We start from the raw sequence: 16,039 nt of genomic DNA on the forward strand, positions 1-16,039 counted from the left end.
ATCAAGGTGGTCAGCTGGTCCAATCGATTGGCAGCCATGGCACGCACCGCCGCTCGTCGCAACGCTTGCCGCTGATCCTGAACACTCCCTTTCGCGTCGACCTGATCCCATTCTTGCTCATCACGACCTGAGGCACAGCCAGCGCGTCCTAAAAGGCATGTTCCAGCGCCGCATGCCGCCAGCGCCAGCAGCCCCCCAGCACCCACTGCACGCCATGTGAACGACGCTGGAAGAACGGCGGATCCCAGCAAATTTGACCACTTGGGGGTGTTCAATCTTGCGCGCAACACCTGCAGCAACATGGCCTTGGCACCACAACCCCCTTTCATCCGGCTACCGCAAGCCTCTGCCATCTCCCACCAACAACGTAACACTTGTTGCCACCAAATCAAAACTCGGCAAAAGTGTCAGTCTGTTTGATGTGTGTGTGTGTGTGTGTGTGTGTGTGTGTGTGTGTGTGTGTGTGTGTGTGTGTGTGTGTGTCTGTCTGTCTGTCTGTCTGTGTGTGTGTGTGTCTGTGTGTGTGTGTGTGTGTGTGTGTGTGTGTCTGTCTGTCTGTCTGTCTGTCTGTCTGTCTGTCTGTCTGTCTGTCTGTCTGTCTGTCTGTCTGTCTGTCTGTCTGTCTGTCTGTCTGTCTGTCTGTCTGTCTGTCTGTTCTGTGTCTGTGTCTGTGTGAGTGAGTCTGAGTAAGTGTGAGTGAGTGAGTAAGTGTGTGTATGTCTATGTCTATGTCTATGTCTATGTCTATGTCTATGTCCATGTCTATGTCTATGTCTGTAAGCGCGCGCACACACACACACACATACGCACATCAAGCGCATGCCCACCCCTGCCCTTGGACCATATCGCTCATATTCACATGATGGTGCATCAATGGTGATGCGACAATCAGGCAGCAAATCTCAAGTCGGCGTCAATTACAATGAAAACAGACGCATGGAGGAAAATAGACCTATACACGTATGGCAAGATTGTCAAGTTGACACAAGATGCTCGGCATCCTTGGAGCTCCCCGACCAGCTTCTTGCACAAACACCGCCCCGGCTAGACGGGGGCGGTGCGTGGGATGCCCGAATCCACACTGATGCCATCATCCGAGCTTTCAGAGCTGCTCGAGTCCTCTTCGCCAACCGAGCTAGAATACCAACGCGATCGAGAGAAGCGGCGCGAAACATCACTAGGGGATGACCCAAGTAGTCGCGAGGCGCTTCGGGCAATCTGACGCAGGGTCGTTCGGCGCCCATGGTCATGCTGTGGTTTGACTGGCATGGGAGCTGTTGCCCCGATCCCGGCATCGCATGGCAGCGACCAGCCCGGCGTCGTGCCCTGGGCTTCGCTTTGCTCCAGCAGCTCCATAGACATGGCGAGGATGTCACGATCAAGAGGATCTGCAGTTTCAACAAGCGAGCGAAGAATTGAGCCTGGCAGAGGCACCCATCCCAAGTCGCGTGTTCCGTCGAACTCACCCTTTGCCAGTCGTTCGTACTCTGCCTGGCAGATGATCGACTGCAGACAAGGGAAGGCATGAGCGCACACGCCATGAGGAACGTGCAAGCGTGGGGCGGCAAAGTAGGGCAGTTCAGTGATTTAGAGGCAAGGCAAAACAATAGATAGCTAAGCATCAAGGCGATGATCAGGGCAAAACAATTCAACAGCCCACGAACCTCAGCTTCCTGCACCCAGCGTTCCTCGGAGAGGACAGGGATCTGCTCATCAAGAGTACGACGCCACCGCCGCAAATCACCGGAGGTTTCCGCCGCCATGTGCCACACACGAGTAGTTGTGACAATATCTGCACCAGCCCATTCACCAAAGAGAGCATGTCAGCAGCGCTGCAAGCGTTGGGTCACGGGCTAGTTGCTAATGACGCACTCACCAAATGGAAAGCGGCGCTTGCGATTAAAGGTGCCCGTTACGACGAGCTCGGTATTGATGAGATCGTGCAGATTGATAAACCCTTGCGGTGCCTCATCGGTCTCGTGCTGGTGTGGACCATTGCCATGCAACGAGCAGATCATCAGCACAACACTCAAGTGGCAAAAAAAAAAAAAAAAAGGCCGAGCCATCGCCACCAGGGTACACCCTGACGGCCAATTGCAGGCTCACCTTGTAGTAGCGCAAGATGCCATTACGATCCAGCGTGCAGTAGCGGCGCTTCCAAGCTGGATTCTTGGCCCCCTTTTTGTACAGGTAGCCATGACACAAGATGTCGGCCAAGGGCAACTGCTCGAGTGAGCCCTCAAGGTATAGACCAGCCAAGGATCGCGGCAGCGTGCCAGTGCTGAACTGCGATGGCGGACGCTCCGCTGGCAAAGCCAACGACGCCGGCAGGGACGAGCGCGCCATCCCGAGCCAACCTCAGAAACAAAACAGTCCACAAAGCCAGCTAAGACCAATCCGCCTCCCGTGCTCGTGTGCTCTGATCGAGCCGCTCGGGCCGAGCCATTGCGCTACGGGATCGCACAGAGCCTAAAAGCAGGTAAAAAACCACCCCACCCCACACGTCCTGTCTCCTCTGCCCCTCCCAGAACCAGGTGTGCGCTGTTGAATCGATCACCCCAGCAGGCGGGTATCGTGTCGCCACCAATCGTTGTCGTTCGCGCGCTCAGTGTGTGTGTGTATGTGTGTGTCGTCGAGAACAAAATGAAAGATTTTTTTTTTTTTTTCGTTATGATGAGAGAGAGATGCAGACAGAAATTTCTGGTGTCACTTTTGCTTTCATGACTGTGTGGGGTCGCTGTCATATGGGCGGTTGGTTTGAAGGACGGCGCTCGGTGGGGTCAAAGTCAAAGGATGATGCAGCTTAAAAGCCAGAGTTTGAAGAATGGGTAGTGGTTGTTTGGTGTTTTTCCTTGACTGAGTTTGCGTTGGCTAAATTGAAAGGAGATGGGCCACACGCCGTGCAGTCGTGCAGATGACAACTTGACATCATATTGACCCCACGCTCGCCCTGAAAGCTACGCAGGGGTGGATTTCCGCAGACGATCTTGCAGACGACGACTCAATGCACGGGGAAAGTGCTCCTGTCCGGGGGTGTGGTAGAGTCGCAGCTTGATGGCGGATTGCTCAAGATCCCACGCATCGTCCCCAGTGCCCGGCACCAAGCGTAACTGGGCCGGCAAACACAGTCCCGAACCAGCAAAGAGCCACTGGGCACGGGCATACTCCTCGCTTGCTGCCGGAAGCTGGGTCTCCTCATCTGTACTCGCTTCTTTGAGCCGCACCACACAGCATCCAGATTGCGCCTTCGCAAGCACCAAGTCTTGGTGAGCAAAGACCCATGGCCGCAGGGTTGAACAAGCAAGTCACCAATCCTACCTTGTTGAGACGCCGTGTGGACAGGTCCAGCTTGGCGAGAGGCATCCATGCATTGACGTTGGCCAAGAGCATTTTCAGAGGCTTGCGTTTGATGCTCAACACGTTGCGGCCCGCAAACCTGGCCACACAAGCCGCACCCTCCTGCAGCAGCCCGCCAGAGCCGTCAGCACTATGAACCGAAAAGGATGTGCATCCAACGCACAGACATCCACACCTGGGTTAACAGAAGACCTCGCTCCCGCGCGATTGGGTGTGCTAGCTTGACGCCGCCATACACCACCCGAACACGTGGTACCTATTCATTGCAGACGGTCAGCTTTGGGCGTGAGACTCAGCTATGTGGTGTTCACCTGTTTCTGTTCTTCACCCGCCCCAGATATGCACAGTTCAAGACAACGCATACCGTCAGCACGTTTTCGAGTACCGTCGGGGAAAAGTATGTCAAAATGCTGTGGATGCCAAGTTGTGCACAAGCAAGCATGAGCAAGCCTGGCGGGACACACTCCAACAGACGCACAATAGAACAATCAAGACAAACCTAAGGCCCTTGGCACCGCGGGCCAACAAATTTGGTGCAACATGTCGCTCAAAGTCACTCGACAATTTGAATTGCTATGACGCATTCATTGCACACCGCACACTTTTCGTCAGACCCTTTGCGAAGAGAGGACCGAGCACGAGCACACCCACTTCCCACGCTCGTCTTGTCAAGTGAGCTGGCCCCAGAAATCGGAAAGAACGGATCAAAAGAGAATGCGGGCAATGAATCCAGGCGCAAACACATGCCAGCCTACCTTGACAAGCAGAGCTAGGGAGCTCGAGTCTCGAGCCGGAACATGTGCCAGGCTAGCGGGCTGGTGGGGTGGCTCTAGCTCTGCAACAAGTCAAACCAAAGTTTGATGATTGGAAGGAGGAGACGCAGCCAAACGAAGGCGCTTTTTCATCATACCGCGCAGAGGCCCCGACTGCGCAGGGTCAGCATCAGCGATGGGGCTTGGCGGACCGGGCAGCGGCTTTGTTTTGCGCAGGACAGCAACGAAAAAGCCGCCCGTATCTTGGAGGTGGGGGTAGAATCGCATGCAGCGCTCAAGGCATAGTGATTCGGCCACGTCCTGCCGGCAGTGCAAGACAACCCAAATTGCAGCATATCGGAATGAGCATGCAGAAACCTTAGAATCTGCTGGCACAGAGTGGTTTTTTCAACAACTCGCTCTCATGAAACCCGAATGTTGAAGAGCCGCTTGGAGTGTGATCTGTGGATAGCGGGAGCTTACCGGCGAGGGGGGAAACATGGTGGGGCGCATGATCTTGCGTGTGTTGGGTGAAACCGAGTCATGCTGAGTGGCTGCAAAGTCGGGAAACTCGCGCATATCGTCGTCATATACCTGCATGATCAGATGCAGTGTGGCAAGATGGGGTGAGCATAGTGCGAGTGTGGCGAGATGGAAGGAGGACCCAAGAGGGGTCCAAGGGTGATGAAACGTGCGCAAACTGCCATCATCTCTCTATTCAAGAGCGGCAAGGCACTTGCATACCTTCCATGAATAGACACCGGGGCGCCGTGCTAGGTCTGGATGCCGGCCACTACAATCGACGAGCTCGACAGCGCCACCACACCTAGCCAAAGGGCCCAAGACAGGTGGAAGGATGAGTGAAGCCAAGGCAACCCGCGCCGAGGCTTTTTTTTTTCTCTACAATCCTGCTGATATGGCCGCGCTAAAGTTCCAAAGGGCAGGACGTACTTTTGCAAGAGGGCGGCCACGACCGCTTCATCCTCGAGCGGGTTGAAGGTACAGGTACTGTACACCATGATGCCCCCGGGCCGCAGCAGGCTGAGGCCGCGCATGGCAATTTGGAGCTGCATGGGATCAACGGTCAGAAAGCGAGGCGCTAGGATTGGGCTTCCGGGGCTCGCGCAAAGCAACGCGTACCTGAAGCGTATGCAGGCCAATGGCAAAGCCGGGGTGCCAGCGCCGCCACATGTCTACGCCACAACGGTGGTCAGTCATGACCTGACCAGCCAAAGCAACCCTCGCCACAACCAAGGGGGGCTTCGCGACCCAACGGCATGGCCAGCGGGCAAATGCAAATGAGTGATGTCTCAACGCACCTGGAGATTTGCGAAGCGTGCCATCTCCACAACAGGGCACATCACAGATGATGCGATCAAAGGAGCCCCGCAGGTAGCGGTCCTCGCGCTCGTGGCTCAGGCTGGGATACTTTTGCGCCTTGTGCTGTGTGACCACCAGCTTCTGACAGGCTGGGCCGAGTGGGGCAAGGCGACGCACGAGAATGTATGCTCGCTTGGCATCGACATCATTGGCCATGACAAACCCCGAGGCGTTACCCTGCGCATGCAAAGCCTCTAGGGCCTGTGTACGAATTTGTGGGACAAGATGATGCCGTCAGTCCGGGGTTGCCGATATGGCACGGATACATGCAATACGAGTGTGCACCTGGGTGGTTTTGGATCCGGGGGAGGCGCACATGTCCAGGACTCTGTGATGGGGTTCAATGTTCAAAAAGGCCACTGGGAGCATGGAGACGACCTCTTGACGTGAGAGGACGCCGAGGGCGGTAAACTCTGCCAGCCATTGACGCAGGCGCTGCATGGCAGGCTCGGTTGCAAACTTGAGGCTCTGGGAGGCGCAACCAAGTTGCCACGCGTCGATCCAGCCCAAGGCGCGTGGCGCGTTGGCCTGTAGCTCGTTGGACGGATCCTGGATCAATGCCTCAATTTGTTCTGGTGGAGGACAACAGAGAGGTGTGAGGCTTACCGACTGGCGATGCCAAAAAATCTGCACGACAGCAGCAAGACAAACCTACCCAGACAAGGCTGAAGAAGTTCAGGGCGAGCGCTGGCCTTGTTGATGCGAAAGGTGACGGGCAGCGGCTGGCGCAAAGCCCGCATAAATGCCGACCACTCGCGATCATCCAGCAAACCTTGCTGCAAATAGTACTCGACAAAACAGGGTTCACCACGCAGAATCTCCGGCGGGTCAGAAACCCGCAACGCCTCGGGCGCCACCTCTCCCTCGGCAGCCTCCTTCCGGCGCTTGGCCAGCTGCACCAGCCGCCGAGATCGACCCTGTCGCTTCGGCATCGTGCCCCTGGTTCTCTCTCTCTCTCTCTCTCTCTCTCTCACACAGTTACAAATGTTGTGGTGTCTTTTTTTTTTTTTTTGCTGACAATGCCTCGTGGACGTGTGTGTGTGTGTGTGTGTGTGTGTGTGTGTGTGTGTGTGTGTGTGTGTGTGTGTGTGTGTGTGTGTGTGTGTGTGTGTGTGTGTGTGTGTGTGTGTGTGTGTGTGTGTGTGTGTGTGTGTGTGTGTGTGTGTGTGTGTGTGTGTGTGTGTGTGTGTGTGTGTGTGTGTGTGTGTGTATGTGTGTATGTGTGTGTGTGTGTGTGCGTGTGTGTGTGTGTGTGTGTTCTCTCTGTCCTCTGTCTCTCTGCCTCTCTCTGTCTCTTGTCTGCCTCTCTCTGCCTCTCTCTGTCCGTGACTCAAGTCCTGTTGGTGGGTTCCTTCTTCAACTCCTGGCTGTTGCTTTGGTCATCTCACCTGCAAAGACAATGATGTGTAGTTTTGCTCACTCTTGACTCCCTCGCTCTCTCTCCATCAGTGCCCGCTTCTGTCTCCGTCTGGCCCTCACATCCAAACGGAATTGGCGCAAGACTGCACAAGAGTATGTGACGCAGGAAGGAAATTTGCACTACATTCGCTGAAATCAATTGCCGCCGCAGCCACGGCAACCGCAAGTGACGCACTCTACCACGTGTCCCTGTGTGCCAATTCAGCAGAACCAGATCAGTGCCATTAACAATGACGACGTGACAATGACCAGCACGCCGTCAACATCAAGTGGGAGGCATGGGTGAAGATGCACAACATGAAATCCGGATACGCACCTCGGGCAACTGTGAGCGGGGAACACGGCAAATGCATGTCGTGCCATGCTGCGTGTCACGGGTCTGGACGCAGGCCAAGCAGCACAGATTCTCATAACCGTTCTAAGGAATGGGTCCAGCAGAGGTCAGCCAAGTTTGTTTCTTGCCGCATGTGGAAACTCACTGTGAGAAAAAAAAAATTTCCCCCCTCGCCAAAAACACGCCAAGACTTGGCACGGCACACCTTTTTCCATTTGGCAATAAGATTGCGATCGGCAATGTTCTCCTTGAGGCAGTAATCATAGAGTTCTAAGCAAGGAAAATAAATGGCCAAGTGAGCGACAGCCAAGGCTCACCCATTTTGTGACCCAAGACCGTGTTCAAGTGCATCTGAGCCCGATATCCCAGTGTAGTCTCGCAGTTTGAGTGGAGACAAAAATTCGAGGATGTTCTTCCTCCGCTCCTCAAGCAGCAGATTGGCATCAGCACCGAGGATTCGGAACCAACCTTGAGAGATGGCCTTGCGCTTGTAATACAAGTCGTAAATGTACCTGCTTTTCTGATGATGGATCCTGCACAAGAACAGCAAAGTTGAGTGTGAGGGGCAGGCCACCAGATACTGTATGAGAGTGCGATGAAAACCAATGAACCCAAAAGCCAGACGGCGCTTCGAATTTGCATCGTCTGCGCTTGGCTGCACATTACATGACACGTGCCTAAACTATTTGAGCAAATAGTCAGTGGCCTGAGCATCCATACCTGTAAATGGGCCAGAGGCTCTCGCACCGGCGCTTGCCATCGTGTGATTCTTGTTCAGCTGTGGTGAGCATGCAATGTGCGCGGGTGAGAGTAGGAAATCGCATACTGGCTACACAACTGGGCTCAAACCCCACCCCTCTTGGCTCGCTTCCTTGTCCACCCTAAGCAGACCATGCATACCTTCGCGCAACTTCATGTCCAGCTCCTCGATGGTGGGTTCAATCAGCTCCCAACCCTCTGGGGGCTGCTTCTTGGACTTGCCCCACTTTGGCATGATGACGAGTCAAAAAGGTGATGGATCAGCAGGATGAAGAGGAAGAGAGCTCGTACACGCCCTCTCAACTGGTGTGAGACCACGTTTGAGCAAGGGAAAACGGATATGGCGCAAGCCAGTCAACTTGAAAAGCCCACGCTGCCTTCACCGAGTTTGAACGCAGGGTATCAATGAAGCAGCCGCCACTAGCGCTGCCGTTCCTGTTCCAGTCTCTCTCTCACAAATTTTCTCTCTCTCTGCTCTCTCTCTTTGAAAAAAACGCTTTCAAACGTTTTTGTAACAAGTGACACACTCTACTCCCAGACCCAAAATAACAGGGGTGTTTTTAAATTATGAGACAATGTTCACAAAGAGGGGGCGGTATGGAGCAGATGTGGCTTCGCTCTGAAAATGGATGATATGAGATTCATGTCTCTGCTTGACCCTCTGTTTCTTCGCTAGTTCTAAAACAGGTTTCTGCACACTCTCTAAACTTGAGGACGTAACCAGCTCTCTCTCTCTCTCTCTCTCATTTTGCAGCGCAAGAGAGACAGCTCCCTCTCTCTTATTTGTGTGTGAGTGTGTGTGTGTATCCGGATATATCTGATGACAACGACCTGGGGTGCAAATGGCAGCCAGTGTGTCTCGCTGCCCGGCTTATCCCCAAAGCTGCTGGCCTTTAATTTGAACCAGGGCTCGACAAGGGGGGCAGGGATGAGGCGTGTGGTGCTTGCTTGTTGTGGTTGAGGGGAGAACAAGGAACGCTGTGGGGCGCTGCGAGATCACTCGACCGGGGTCTGTGTGTCTCACTGTTCATTTTGCCAACTCACGTATCTTGGCAGGAATGGCAGACAAGTGGAATGGCAGCCAATGCCCACCAGATTCGCGGGCATGGTACGTCTGCCTGCCTTGTTCTTCTTTGCCGCCTTGTTCAGGAACCAAGGCCGGGAACATGACAATAGGGCAGACATGGAATCCTGTGCTGCAACGGCTCCGCATGCATACGTAACGAGGGCGATGGCCCGGTCAGCGGCAGCCTATCGGTGGCCAAGCATCTGGCCCCATGGCTTGGGTTCTGTTCCAGAAGCTTGAAGGAGGGATGGTTACACACGCCTGGCATGCTCCCACGCAGGCTCAATCAGGGCATGGGTTTTGGTGCTGTTGTGTGTTGCCTGCTCGTGTCGATAGAGCTCCTGCGTCACATTCCGGTGGAGCTAGCCCAGTTTATTCAGCGTCAGGTCAGCCGAGCGCCCACAACCTGACCAGCGCCTGCTCCATGCCGTTACAAAAGCCTTTACACTCACACGTCTTGCCGCGCATGCTGAATGACAGCACTTGACCTTTGAGCCTTCGACGGACCTGGCGTTGCGTGCGCGCGCGCTCGTTCAGGTCAGACCTTGCTGCATGGTACTTGGTGCTTGCTCACCCCCCGCTGCTTCACTTGGTCCCACAAAAGAAGCACCCGCGGCCCGAATTTCCTTGCTCTCACTGGTGGAACAATGTGGCGGCCTGCCGACATGCAGCTCAGCTATGACTTTGCACGCGAGCGGCAAATTCTCGAGGAGAGCCGGGCTCCGCCGAGCCCTCCACCGTTACTCGCCGACCCCACACCAGAGCCCAGCTCAAGAGCGGCATCGCCACAGGCGGATGATGACGCTCCTAATCACGAGACATCGGCTGGAACAAAGTTGCCGCCGCCTTCGGATGCAGATCAGGTCGCAAAAAACGAGGCCTCATCATCGCCTTCACCTCTTGACCCGGGCCAGCAGCAAGACCATGCTGCGTCCACCACGAGCAAACCACCTCGGCCACCCCCTCCCTCGAGCCGCTATCTTCCCCCACAATCGGCGGCCTCGGATGGAACACCAAGCCCCATGCCCGGCGTGGCCATGGCCATGCTGGACGAAGCCTTGATGACTGAAGCTGCGCGAAAATCGACGCCCGCACGCCGCACGCCCTCGCAGCCTGTCAAGGCGACCACCTCTGCGTCTCCCGCCGTCGATACCACCGCACCTGCCACCGACGACACTTTGCCGGTAGAGCCTGCTTCGACTTTGCCTGCTTCCGCGGGGGCTGCAGGCGATTCGGCCGAGGACAGTGATGAAGATGCGGCCGACGAGGTGGTGGTGCCTCACTCACCCAATGACCTGCTTTCCTTCGACCCGCTGGCGGTACGCTTTCGGCGCCATTCTTCCAAGCGGGCTAGTCAACCCAACGGCTCGTCAGCTGACACCGTTGCAACAACAGCCCCGGCCGTAGCAGCCCCGCGGTCGCCCGCGCGCTTCGGCCGCGACGAGCACATCAACCTCCTCTTTCCTGCCCCGCCGTCGGCCACCTCAGATGACGGTGTCAACATCTCGCATTTTGATCACCTTTCCAATACAACCCCCTTTGATGATGCCACCCTGGCCTCCTTGGATCACCACACCATGCTTCAGATGCTCTATGGTGGTGTGGGCGAATCGAGTGAGCAGGATCCAACCCCGGCAGCAGCCGAGCACGCAAGTGCTGCGCCAAAGGCCGCAGATGCGACCCCTCCGGCGTCAAGCCCTATGGCCGTACCCACGTCGGCTTCAACTACAAAGCCAATTACGCGCCCACGCGCCACATCCGAGGATGAGGTTGCTGCATTAGCGTCAGAGCTGAGCTCATGGCTTGGTTCGGATGGCTTGGCACATGCCTCCCCTTCAACTAGCAACCCCGGCGAAGTCTTTGCCTCGTCCCAATCGGGTAGCCAGCCAACACGGGCCGCGGTACCCAAAGACTCGCCCGCACCCGCTGCCAAGGGCGGGGAGACTGTCCAGGACCGCCTGGTCCAAATGGGGTTTGCTCAGCCCCTGGTGCAATCTGTCGTACGCCGCCATGGCCGAGATGATCCCGACAAGGTGAGGAGATGCTTTTCGTCAAAGCCAATGTGTGCTACAACGAACCTTGGGACACGTTGTTTTATTTTTTGAAATGTCAAAGAGAGGACAAGCGAGAGAGAGAGAGACAGAGAGAGAGAAAGAGGTTGGATGACAAGTGTGTCTGTGTCTGTGTCTGTGTCTGTGTCTGTGTCTGTGTCTGTGTCTGTGTCTGTGTCTGTGTCTGTGTCTGTGTCTGTGTCTGTGTCTGTGTCTGTGTCTGTGTCTGTGTCTGTGTCTGTGTCTGTGTCTGTGTCTGTGTTGGCCACGGCATGCTGGTATGGCCATGTGCTCACTCGGGTCTTTGTTGTGGCATGCCGTGGGACAGCTGCTCTCCCACTTGATGGAGCTGCAAGACTTGCTGGACCGGGCCAAGGAATGCAGTCCTGATGATGTGATTCTGGTGACCGAGGCTACCGAGGAACCCGAACTGCGAAGCAAGGTTTTGGCGCAATTGCCAATGCTACGAGACATGGGCTTTGACGGAGGAGCCAGCGTTGCTGCCCTCATCTCATCGCGTGGTGAGGTGGCCCCTGCATTGGAGGCCATCATTTCTGCGTGACGTGCTGGCTACCCCACCCAAACCCCGACCACGGCCGCAACGCTGTGCTCGAGACACTTGTCAGATATGATCTCCGCGAGAAACAGAACAAAGAACAATAATTGAGAGTCTGAAAGAGGGATAATGCGGAAACACATGACAATTTTAGTGAAGACGCGAGCCGTGCTAGGGGAAATTCAGTCGTAGTCACCCGTGAACGGGAGTGCTTGCTATTTTATGCACGTTGGTGGCACGATTGCTTTTGTTCTCATCAGAGCATGCTCGAGGGGTAGAATAATAAGGCATTCATGCACAGAGAAGACGGTTCAAGTGGATCGGCCATGAGAGTAGGGTAGGACTGGTCGAGGCGCACAGCGCCCAAGTGTTGCAGGCAATGGCCAGGGCCTTGGTCGCTGCTACTGCATTTGCTTTGGCGTCTTGACTGGGCGTGGTGCATTGGGAGCAACCAGAAGAAGGAGCATCAGGAAACCCATGAAAACGGCGAGCACGATCGGAACCGTCATGATGTGGTACACGGGCCAAAGAGCCATCATCAAGCTGGAGCGCAGGGCAGACCCAGTGTGAGGTTTCGAACATCTTGAAGCGGGAGGGGTGCATGTTCATCGCGTTCCAACCTTGCATTCATGCAAAGGGCAGCACCCGATACGGCTCCATGAACTGCCAGATTATAGGGATGCGTGGCGGGCAAATCAGTGTAGATGAAGCTGAGTCCAAAGCCGAGGGGCAGGAGGCACAGCATGACCAAGGCCAGCTGCAAATAGCCGCTGCTCGGAAACGCGCACCATGTGCATGGATTAGACACCAGGTGAGGGCAGAGCGTGTGTAAACGATTGTGCAGAGTAGCAGCACCCACGTCGGTCGGACGGGCGTGTGAACTCAGGGTACGCAGAGGTTCAGCGAACCGTACCGGTTCACTCGCGGGTCCTCGAGCAGGGCGTGGCGCAGATCCGTCTGATAGGTCGTCCAGATACCCAAAACCACCCAAAACAGGGTTCCCATATCCGGTTTCCACGCCATGCTGTGTGAGCAAATTGTGGCGTTGATATTCCACGTCCTTCAAACTCCTGTGTGCCCGGGTCCAGGCAGCAGCACCAGTACCACCAGCACCACTGACACCAGCCCCAGAGAGCAGAGATCAGAGCTCTCTCTCTCTCTCAAAAATGAAAAAAATTTCTTGGTTGCCAACATTTGCATTTGTCTGACAAATAAGTCTGACAATGAAGATCTGAGTTTGCCAACACACACACACACACACATGATGTGTGTGTTGAATCGCAACAACAAACATACACCCCTCGAGAATCATCTCTGAGTCCTATGTAAAACCCAAGGTGTTTGACCCTACCCATCCCAACCCAGAGTCACGTGTCTCTGCCACTCCCTCGCTCCTTCCTCTATCCAGGGGCGTCGTCGTTTGATCCGGCTGCGCCTCCTCTGCCTGAGCTGCTGCTCCTGTGCCCTGCATTTGATGTCCTCGGGGGTGTGGGGGGGGTCTCGCGTCGGTCTCTAGTCTCTAGGTGTTGTGCAACGCTTGGTATTTGGAGGTGCCTTTGGTTCGGTTCATCATTTTTCCTACCTTGCGAAGCGGGTGATTCCGAGCCTGAGCACCTAAATTCCTCGCTCGGCTGCTATCGATTCTATCCAGAAACTCTCACGTCTCCGTTTTTGGTGCAATAGCAGCCAGCATGGGTGGGCGCAACTCCAAGGAAAAGCCGTTGGCTTTTGGCAGCTTCAAAGTCAATGCCCTCGAGCTCAACGAAGAGGGCGTGCTCAAGCAGGAATCCAAAGAGCTCAGCTTGGCGCGGTGCGTGTTTGCCCTCGGCTCGCCGCCCCTCTGCCCCGCCCCTGGCCGTCCATAAGCCTTCTTCTGGCCGCCCGCACGGCTAGCAAGCTGGCATTTGATTCCTCTGCATCCAGTGTCGTCGTCGGTCGCGCGACAAGTCTCATTGATTGTTCAAACTCAGGTCTGAAGACTTGGTCTTTCGCTTCTCGTCCTTCGAGCGCGGCGTCTTTCACATTCGCGCCAAGTTCCTAGGTGCAGTGCTCGAGGTTTGTTTGCATGCCATGCATGCGACAACTGGTTAAATACTGTTGTGCTGTTTAAAAAAGCGCGTGTGCTTGGCCGCCAAGCCTACGCAAGCCCTCACCCGAGGACCTCCCCACAACCGAACGAACTTTGCCTGGCAGGAAATGGCATTCAAACACGCTTACTTGATTCAACTGCTACACGGCGCACCCACCGACGACGCTTACAAGACACTGGCCGAAAAATATCAGTTCCGGCGTGAGACGTCTCGCATCATGTTTGGTCGGGCCGTCTCCTTTGACGTTCCCGTCCTTCTGGCCTATCTCTACCGTCGCTACGCCCTCCAGGTTGGGCCAGCACTCGCAGAAGTTGCGCACGGGGGAGCATTTTGTACCAATCTGGTCTTTTCATTTTCATCCTCATTCCGCTCACACCCGCGAGGCGCAGGGACTGGAGGAAGAAGGCGAGGAGCTGACGCAAGACACTCATCTTCGCCGCCTTGAGTCAATGTCCAAGGCGGTCCGGTCCGCCGAGGTACGCCATTGGCCCTATGAAGAGGCTTTTCTCTGCTTGGCCATTCATGGGACCTGGCTGACTTGATCTTTAACCCCCATGTCTGGGTATTTGCCATCTCCCACAGAAAGAGCAGGCCTCTTGGCACGAAAGCGACATGCAGCGGGCCGTGCTCGAGCTGGAGGAGCTCGAGCGGGGACTCAAGTTTAGCACAAAGATTGAGCGTGCATAGCCTTGGCACCTTCTCCCGTGCTAGCCCTGGCTGCGTTGACTGTTTGCAGGACACCCCTCACCCATGGAGATGAAGGGGCTTGACTTTGGTCCGAGTGGGAGGTGCAGGCGCACCCATTCGCTACATTTGAGCCTCACCTCGACTGTATTGGGGTCTCACCTTGACAAAGTCTGGTCACTTTGTCTGCCGTGAACCCCATCCATGTCTCCCGCGCCAGTGCGGATCGCACATAGATTGATGGATTTTTTGGTTTTTTTTCAAGTGTCCGTCCCTAGCTAGGCCTTTTTATGCTTGCTGTTGGTTGTTGTTGCCTTCTTTCCCCCGAGTTGCTTTTCTCTCTTGTCTGATCCCCGTCGTGCCGACATATTGCCGTGTTTGTGTCGTTGAGCGGGTCCTTCCGTTCGTTTGATCCTTTTTTTTTTCCATTTTTTGTTTCTGGCCCTCATGTCCAAAGCCCCGCTGTCCAAAGCCCAGCATGTCTTTTCTTGAACATAAGCCCCCTCCCTTGCCTGACATGTAATTGACCTTATCTCCGTGACTTTCTCTCCTCTCTCTCTCTCTCTCTCTCTCTCTCTCTCTCTCTCTCTCTCTCTCTCTCTCTCTCTCTCTCTCTCTCTCTGATGTGAAGTGGAAGATGCAAAGATGCAAATGACAGTTTTTGAGACATGGCTTTGTTCTTGACCTCATGGGAGGACGCTCGATTTGCCGGATGGGAGAAAACCGGACCAGACAGACCAAGCCCACGGGCAACACGCGATCATGCTCCACCAAACAACACTCGCTAGGAGACTCGAAAAGAACCCAAGCGGGCAGAGTTGGCAGAAGACAAGCGCAAGCACGGTAAGGCGCTTATCGGTAACGGCGGAGGCTGATGGTGTTGCGGCGCTTCCAGTTGTGGCGGCGAGAACCGTGGTGGTTCTTGGTGAACTTGTTACCCTTGTGCATACCACGGTTGAGCTTGCCGGCCGAGGTGAGGCCGCGGAGCTCGCGGTGCTTGTGCACGGGGTTGCAGATCCAGTTGATGCGGGCATCACGGCGGATGGCCTTGTGGGCGGGGTCAACGAGGATAACCTCGAAGAACTTGTAGGTACCGTCCTCAGCAACCCAGTACGAGTTGAGAACACGGAGACCACCGCACTTGCGGCCAACGCGCTCCTCAGCCTGGCTGCGGAGGCTGCGCTGGAACTTGAGCTCGTTGATACCCTGGTCCTTGGGCTTACCCATGGTGCGGCCCTTGGGAACAGGGCGCTTGCGGCCACCGCGCTTGACGCGCACGCGGTACACAACGTAACCCTGCTTGGCCTTGTAGCCGAGGCGACGCGCCTTGTCGGGGCGAGTGGGGTGCGTCACACGGTGCACGGCCGTCAGCTGGCGGTACTGCCACGCGCGGATACGCAGCATGAAGCGAAGCAGATCGCACTGCTTGCGCTTGTACAGCTCCTCGAGGTACTTGTAGCAACCCATGATGTCGGTTTGACTTTTTTGTAGTTCGTCAAGAAAAACGGAAGCACAAGTGACCGGTCCCAATGCGGGCTCACACAGTCACCACTTCGATTTCCTTGAAGGAAAAACAAAAAAAAAAAATCAG

General features: G+C 55.4%; 4 protein-coding genes across 4 annotated transcripts in view; 1 reads left to right on the forward strand and 3 right to left on the reverse strand.

Annotated features, from left to right (window-relative positions):
• Positions 1 to 901: 901 nt before the first annotated feature.
• On the reverse strand, positions 902 to 6,453 carry MONBRDRAFT_38306 (uncharacterized protein). The gene is made up of 15 exons (XM_001748473.1): positions 6,145 to 6,453; positions 5,775 to 6,061; positions 5,429 to 5,690; positions 5,250 to 5,302; positions 5,061 to 5,176; positions 4,854 to 4,935; positions 4,593 to 4,703; positions 4,268 to 4,430; positions 4,113 to 4,192; positions 3,319 to 3,459; positions 2,107 to 2,286; positions 1,877 to 1,982; positions 1,665 to 1,792; positions 1,467 to 1,506; positions 902 to 1,388 (listed from the first exon to the last, which is right to left on the reverse strand). Exons 1-15 carry the CDS (start codon positions 6,419 to 6,421, stop codon positions 1,045 to 1,047), a joined length of 2,370 nt encoding a protein of 789 aa, XP_001748525.1. The 5' UTR covers positions 6,422 to 6,453; the 3' UTR covers positions 902 to 1,044.
• A 572-nt stretch (positions 6,454 to 7,025) lies between these two features.
• On the reverse strand, positions 7,026 to 8,476 carry MONBRDRAFT_38307 (uncharacterized protein). The gene is made up of 6 exons (XM_001748474.1): positions 8,143 to 8,476; positions 7,963 to 8,020; positions 7,711 to 7,775; positions 7,448 to 7,512; positions 7,225 to 7,326; positions 7,026 to 7,097 (listed from the first exon to the last, which is right to left on the reverse strand). The coding sequence occupies exons 1-6, from the start codon at positions 8,234 to 8,236 to the stop codon at positions 7,044 to 7,046; spliced, it is 438 nt and encodes a 145-aa protein (XP_001748526.1). The 5' UTR covers positions 8,237 to 8,476; the 3' UTR covers positions 7,026 to 7,043.
• Positions 8,477 to 9,732: 1,256 nt separating this feature from the next.
• MONBRDRAFT_38308 (uncharacterized protein) lies at positions 9,733 to 13,846 on the forward strand (the record flags this gene model as incomplete). Its single annotated transcript, XM_001748402.1, has 3 exons — positions 9,733 to 11,100; positions 11,447 to 11,639; positions 13,358 to 13,846. The coding sequence occupies 3 exons, from the start codon at positions 9,733 to 9,735 to the stop codon at positions 13,537 to 13,539; spliced, it is 1,743 nt and encodes a 580-aa protein (XP_001748454.1). The 3' UTR covers positions 13,540 to 13,846.
• Positions 13,847 to 15,138: 1,292 nt separating this feature from the next.
• The window catches only part of MONBRDRAFT_38309 (uncharacterized protein), a gene marked incomplete at its 5' end in the record, with an annotated part of 4,453 nt that continues 3,552 nt past the window's right edge, over positions 15,139 to 16,039 (reverse strand). The window contains one exon of the mRNA XM_001748475.1: positions 15,139 to 15,900. Within this exon, the coding sequence (XP_001748527.1) occupies positions 15,301 to 15,900 (600 nt within the window). The 3' untranslated portion in view covers positions 15,139 to 15,300. The remainder of the gene's footprint in view (positions 15,901 to 16,039) is intronic.

The sequence above is a fragment of the Monosiga brevicollis genome, genomic scaffold (assembly GCF_000002865.3).
Source record: "Monosiga brevicollis MX1 MONBRscaffold_23 genomic scaffold, whole genome shotgun sequence".
Lineage (NCBI taxonomy): Eukaryota > Choanoflagellata > Craspedida > Salpingoecidae > Monosiga > Monosiga brevicollis.

Coding starts and splice junctions, on each gene's coding strand:
- MONBRDRAFT_38306 (XM_001748473.1), bottom strand. CDS start 6,421: ATGCCGAAGCGACAGGGTCGATCTCGGCGGCTGGTGCAGCTGGCCAAG. Junction 6,062..6,144: donor ACTTCTTCAGCCTTGTCTGG/GTAGGTTTGTCT, acceptor GTCCTCCACCAG/AACAAATTGAGGCATTGATC. Junction 4,193..4,267: donor GCAGTCGGGGCCTCTGCGCG/GTATGATGAAAA, acceptor GACTTGTTGCAG/AGCTAGAGCCACCCCACCAG.
- MONBRDRAFT_38307 (XM_001748474.1), bottom strand. CDS start 8,236: ATGCCAAAGTGGGGCAAGTCCAAGAAGCAGCCCCCAGAGGGTTGGGAG. Junction 8,021..8,142: donor GGACATGAAGTTGCGCGAAG/GTATGCATGGTC, acceptor TGCTCACCACAG/CTGAACAAGAATCACACGAT. Junction 7,776..7,962: donor AGCCTCTGGCCCATTTACAG/GTATGGATGCTC, acceptor GTTCTTGTGCAG/GATCCATCATCAGAAAAGCA.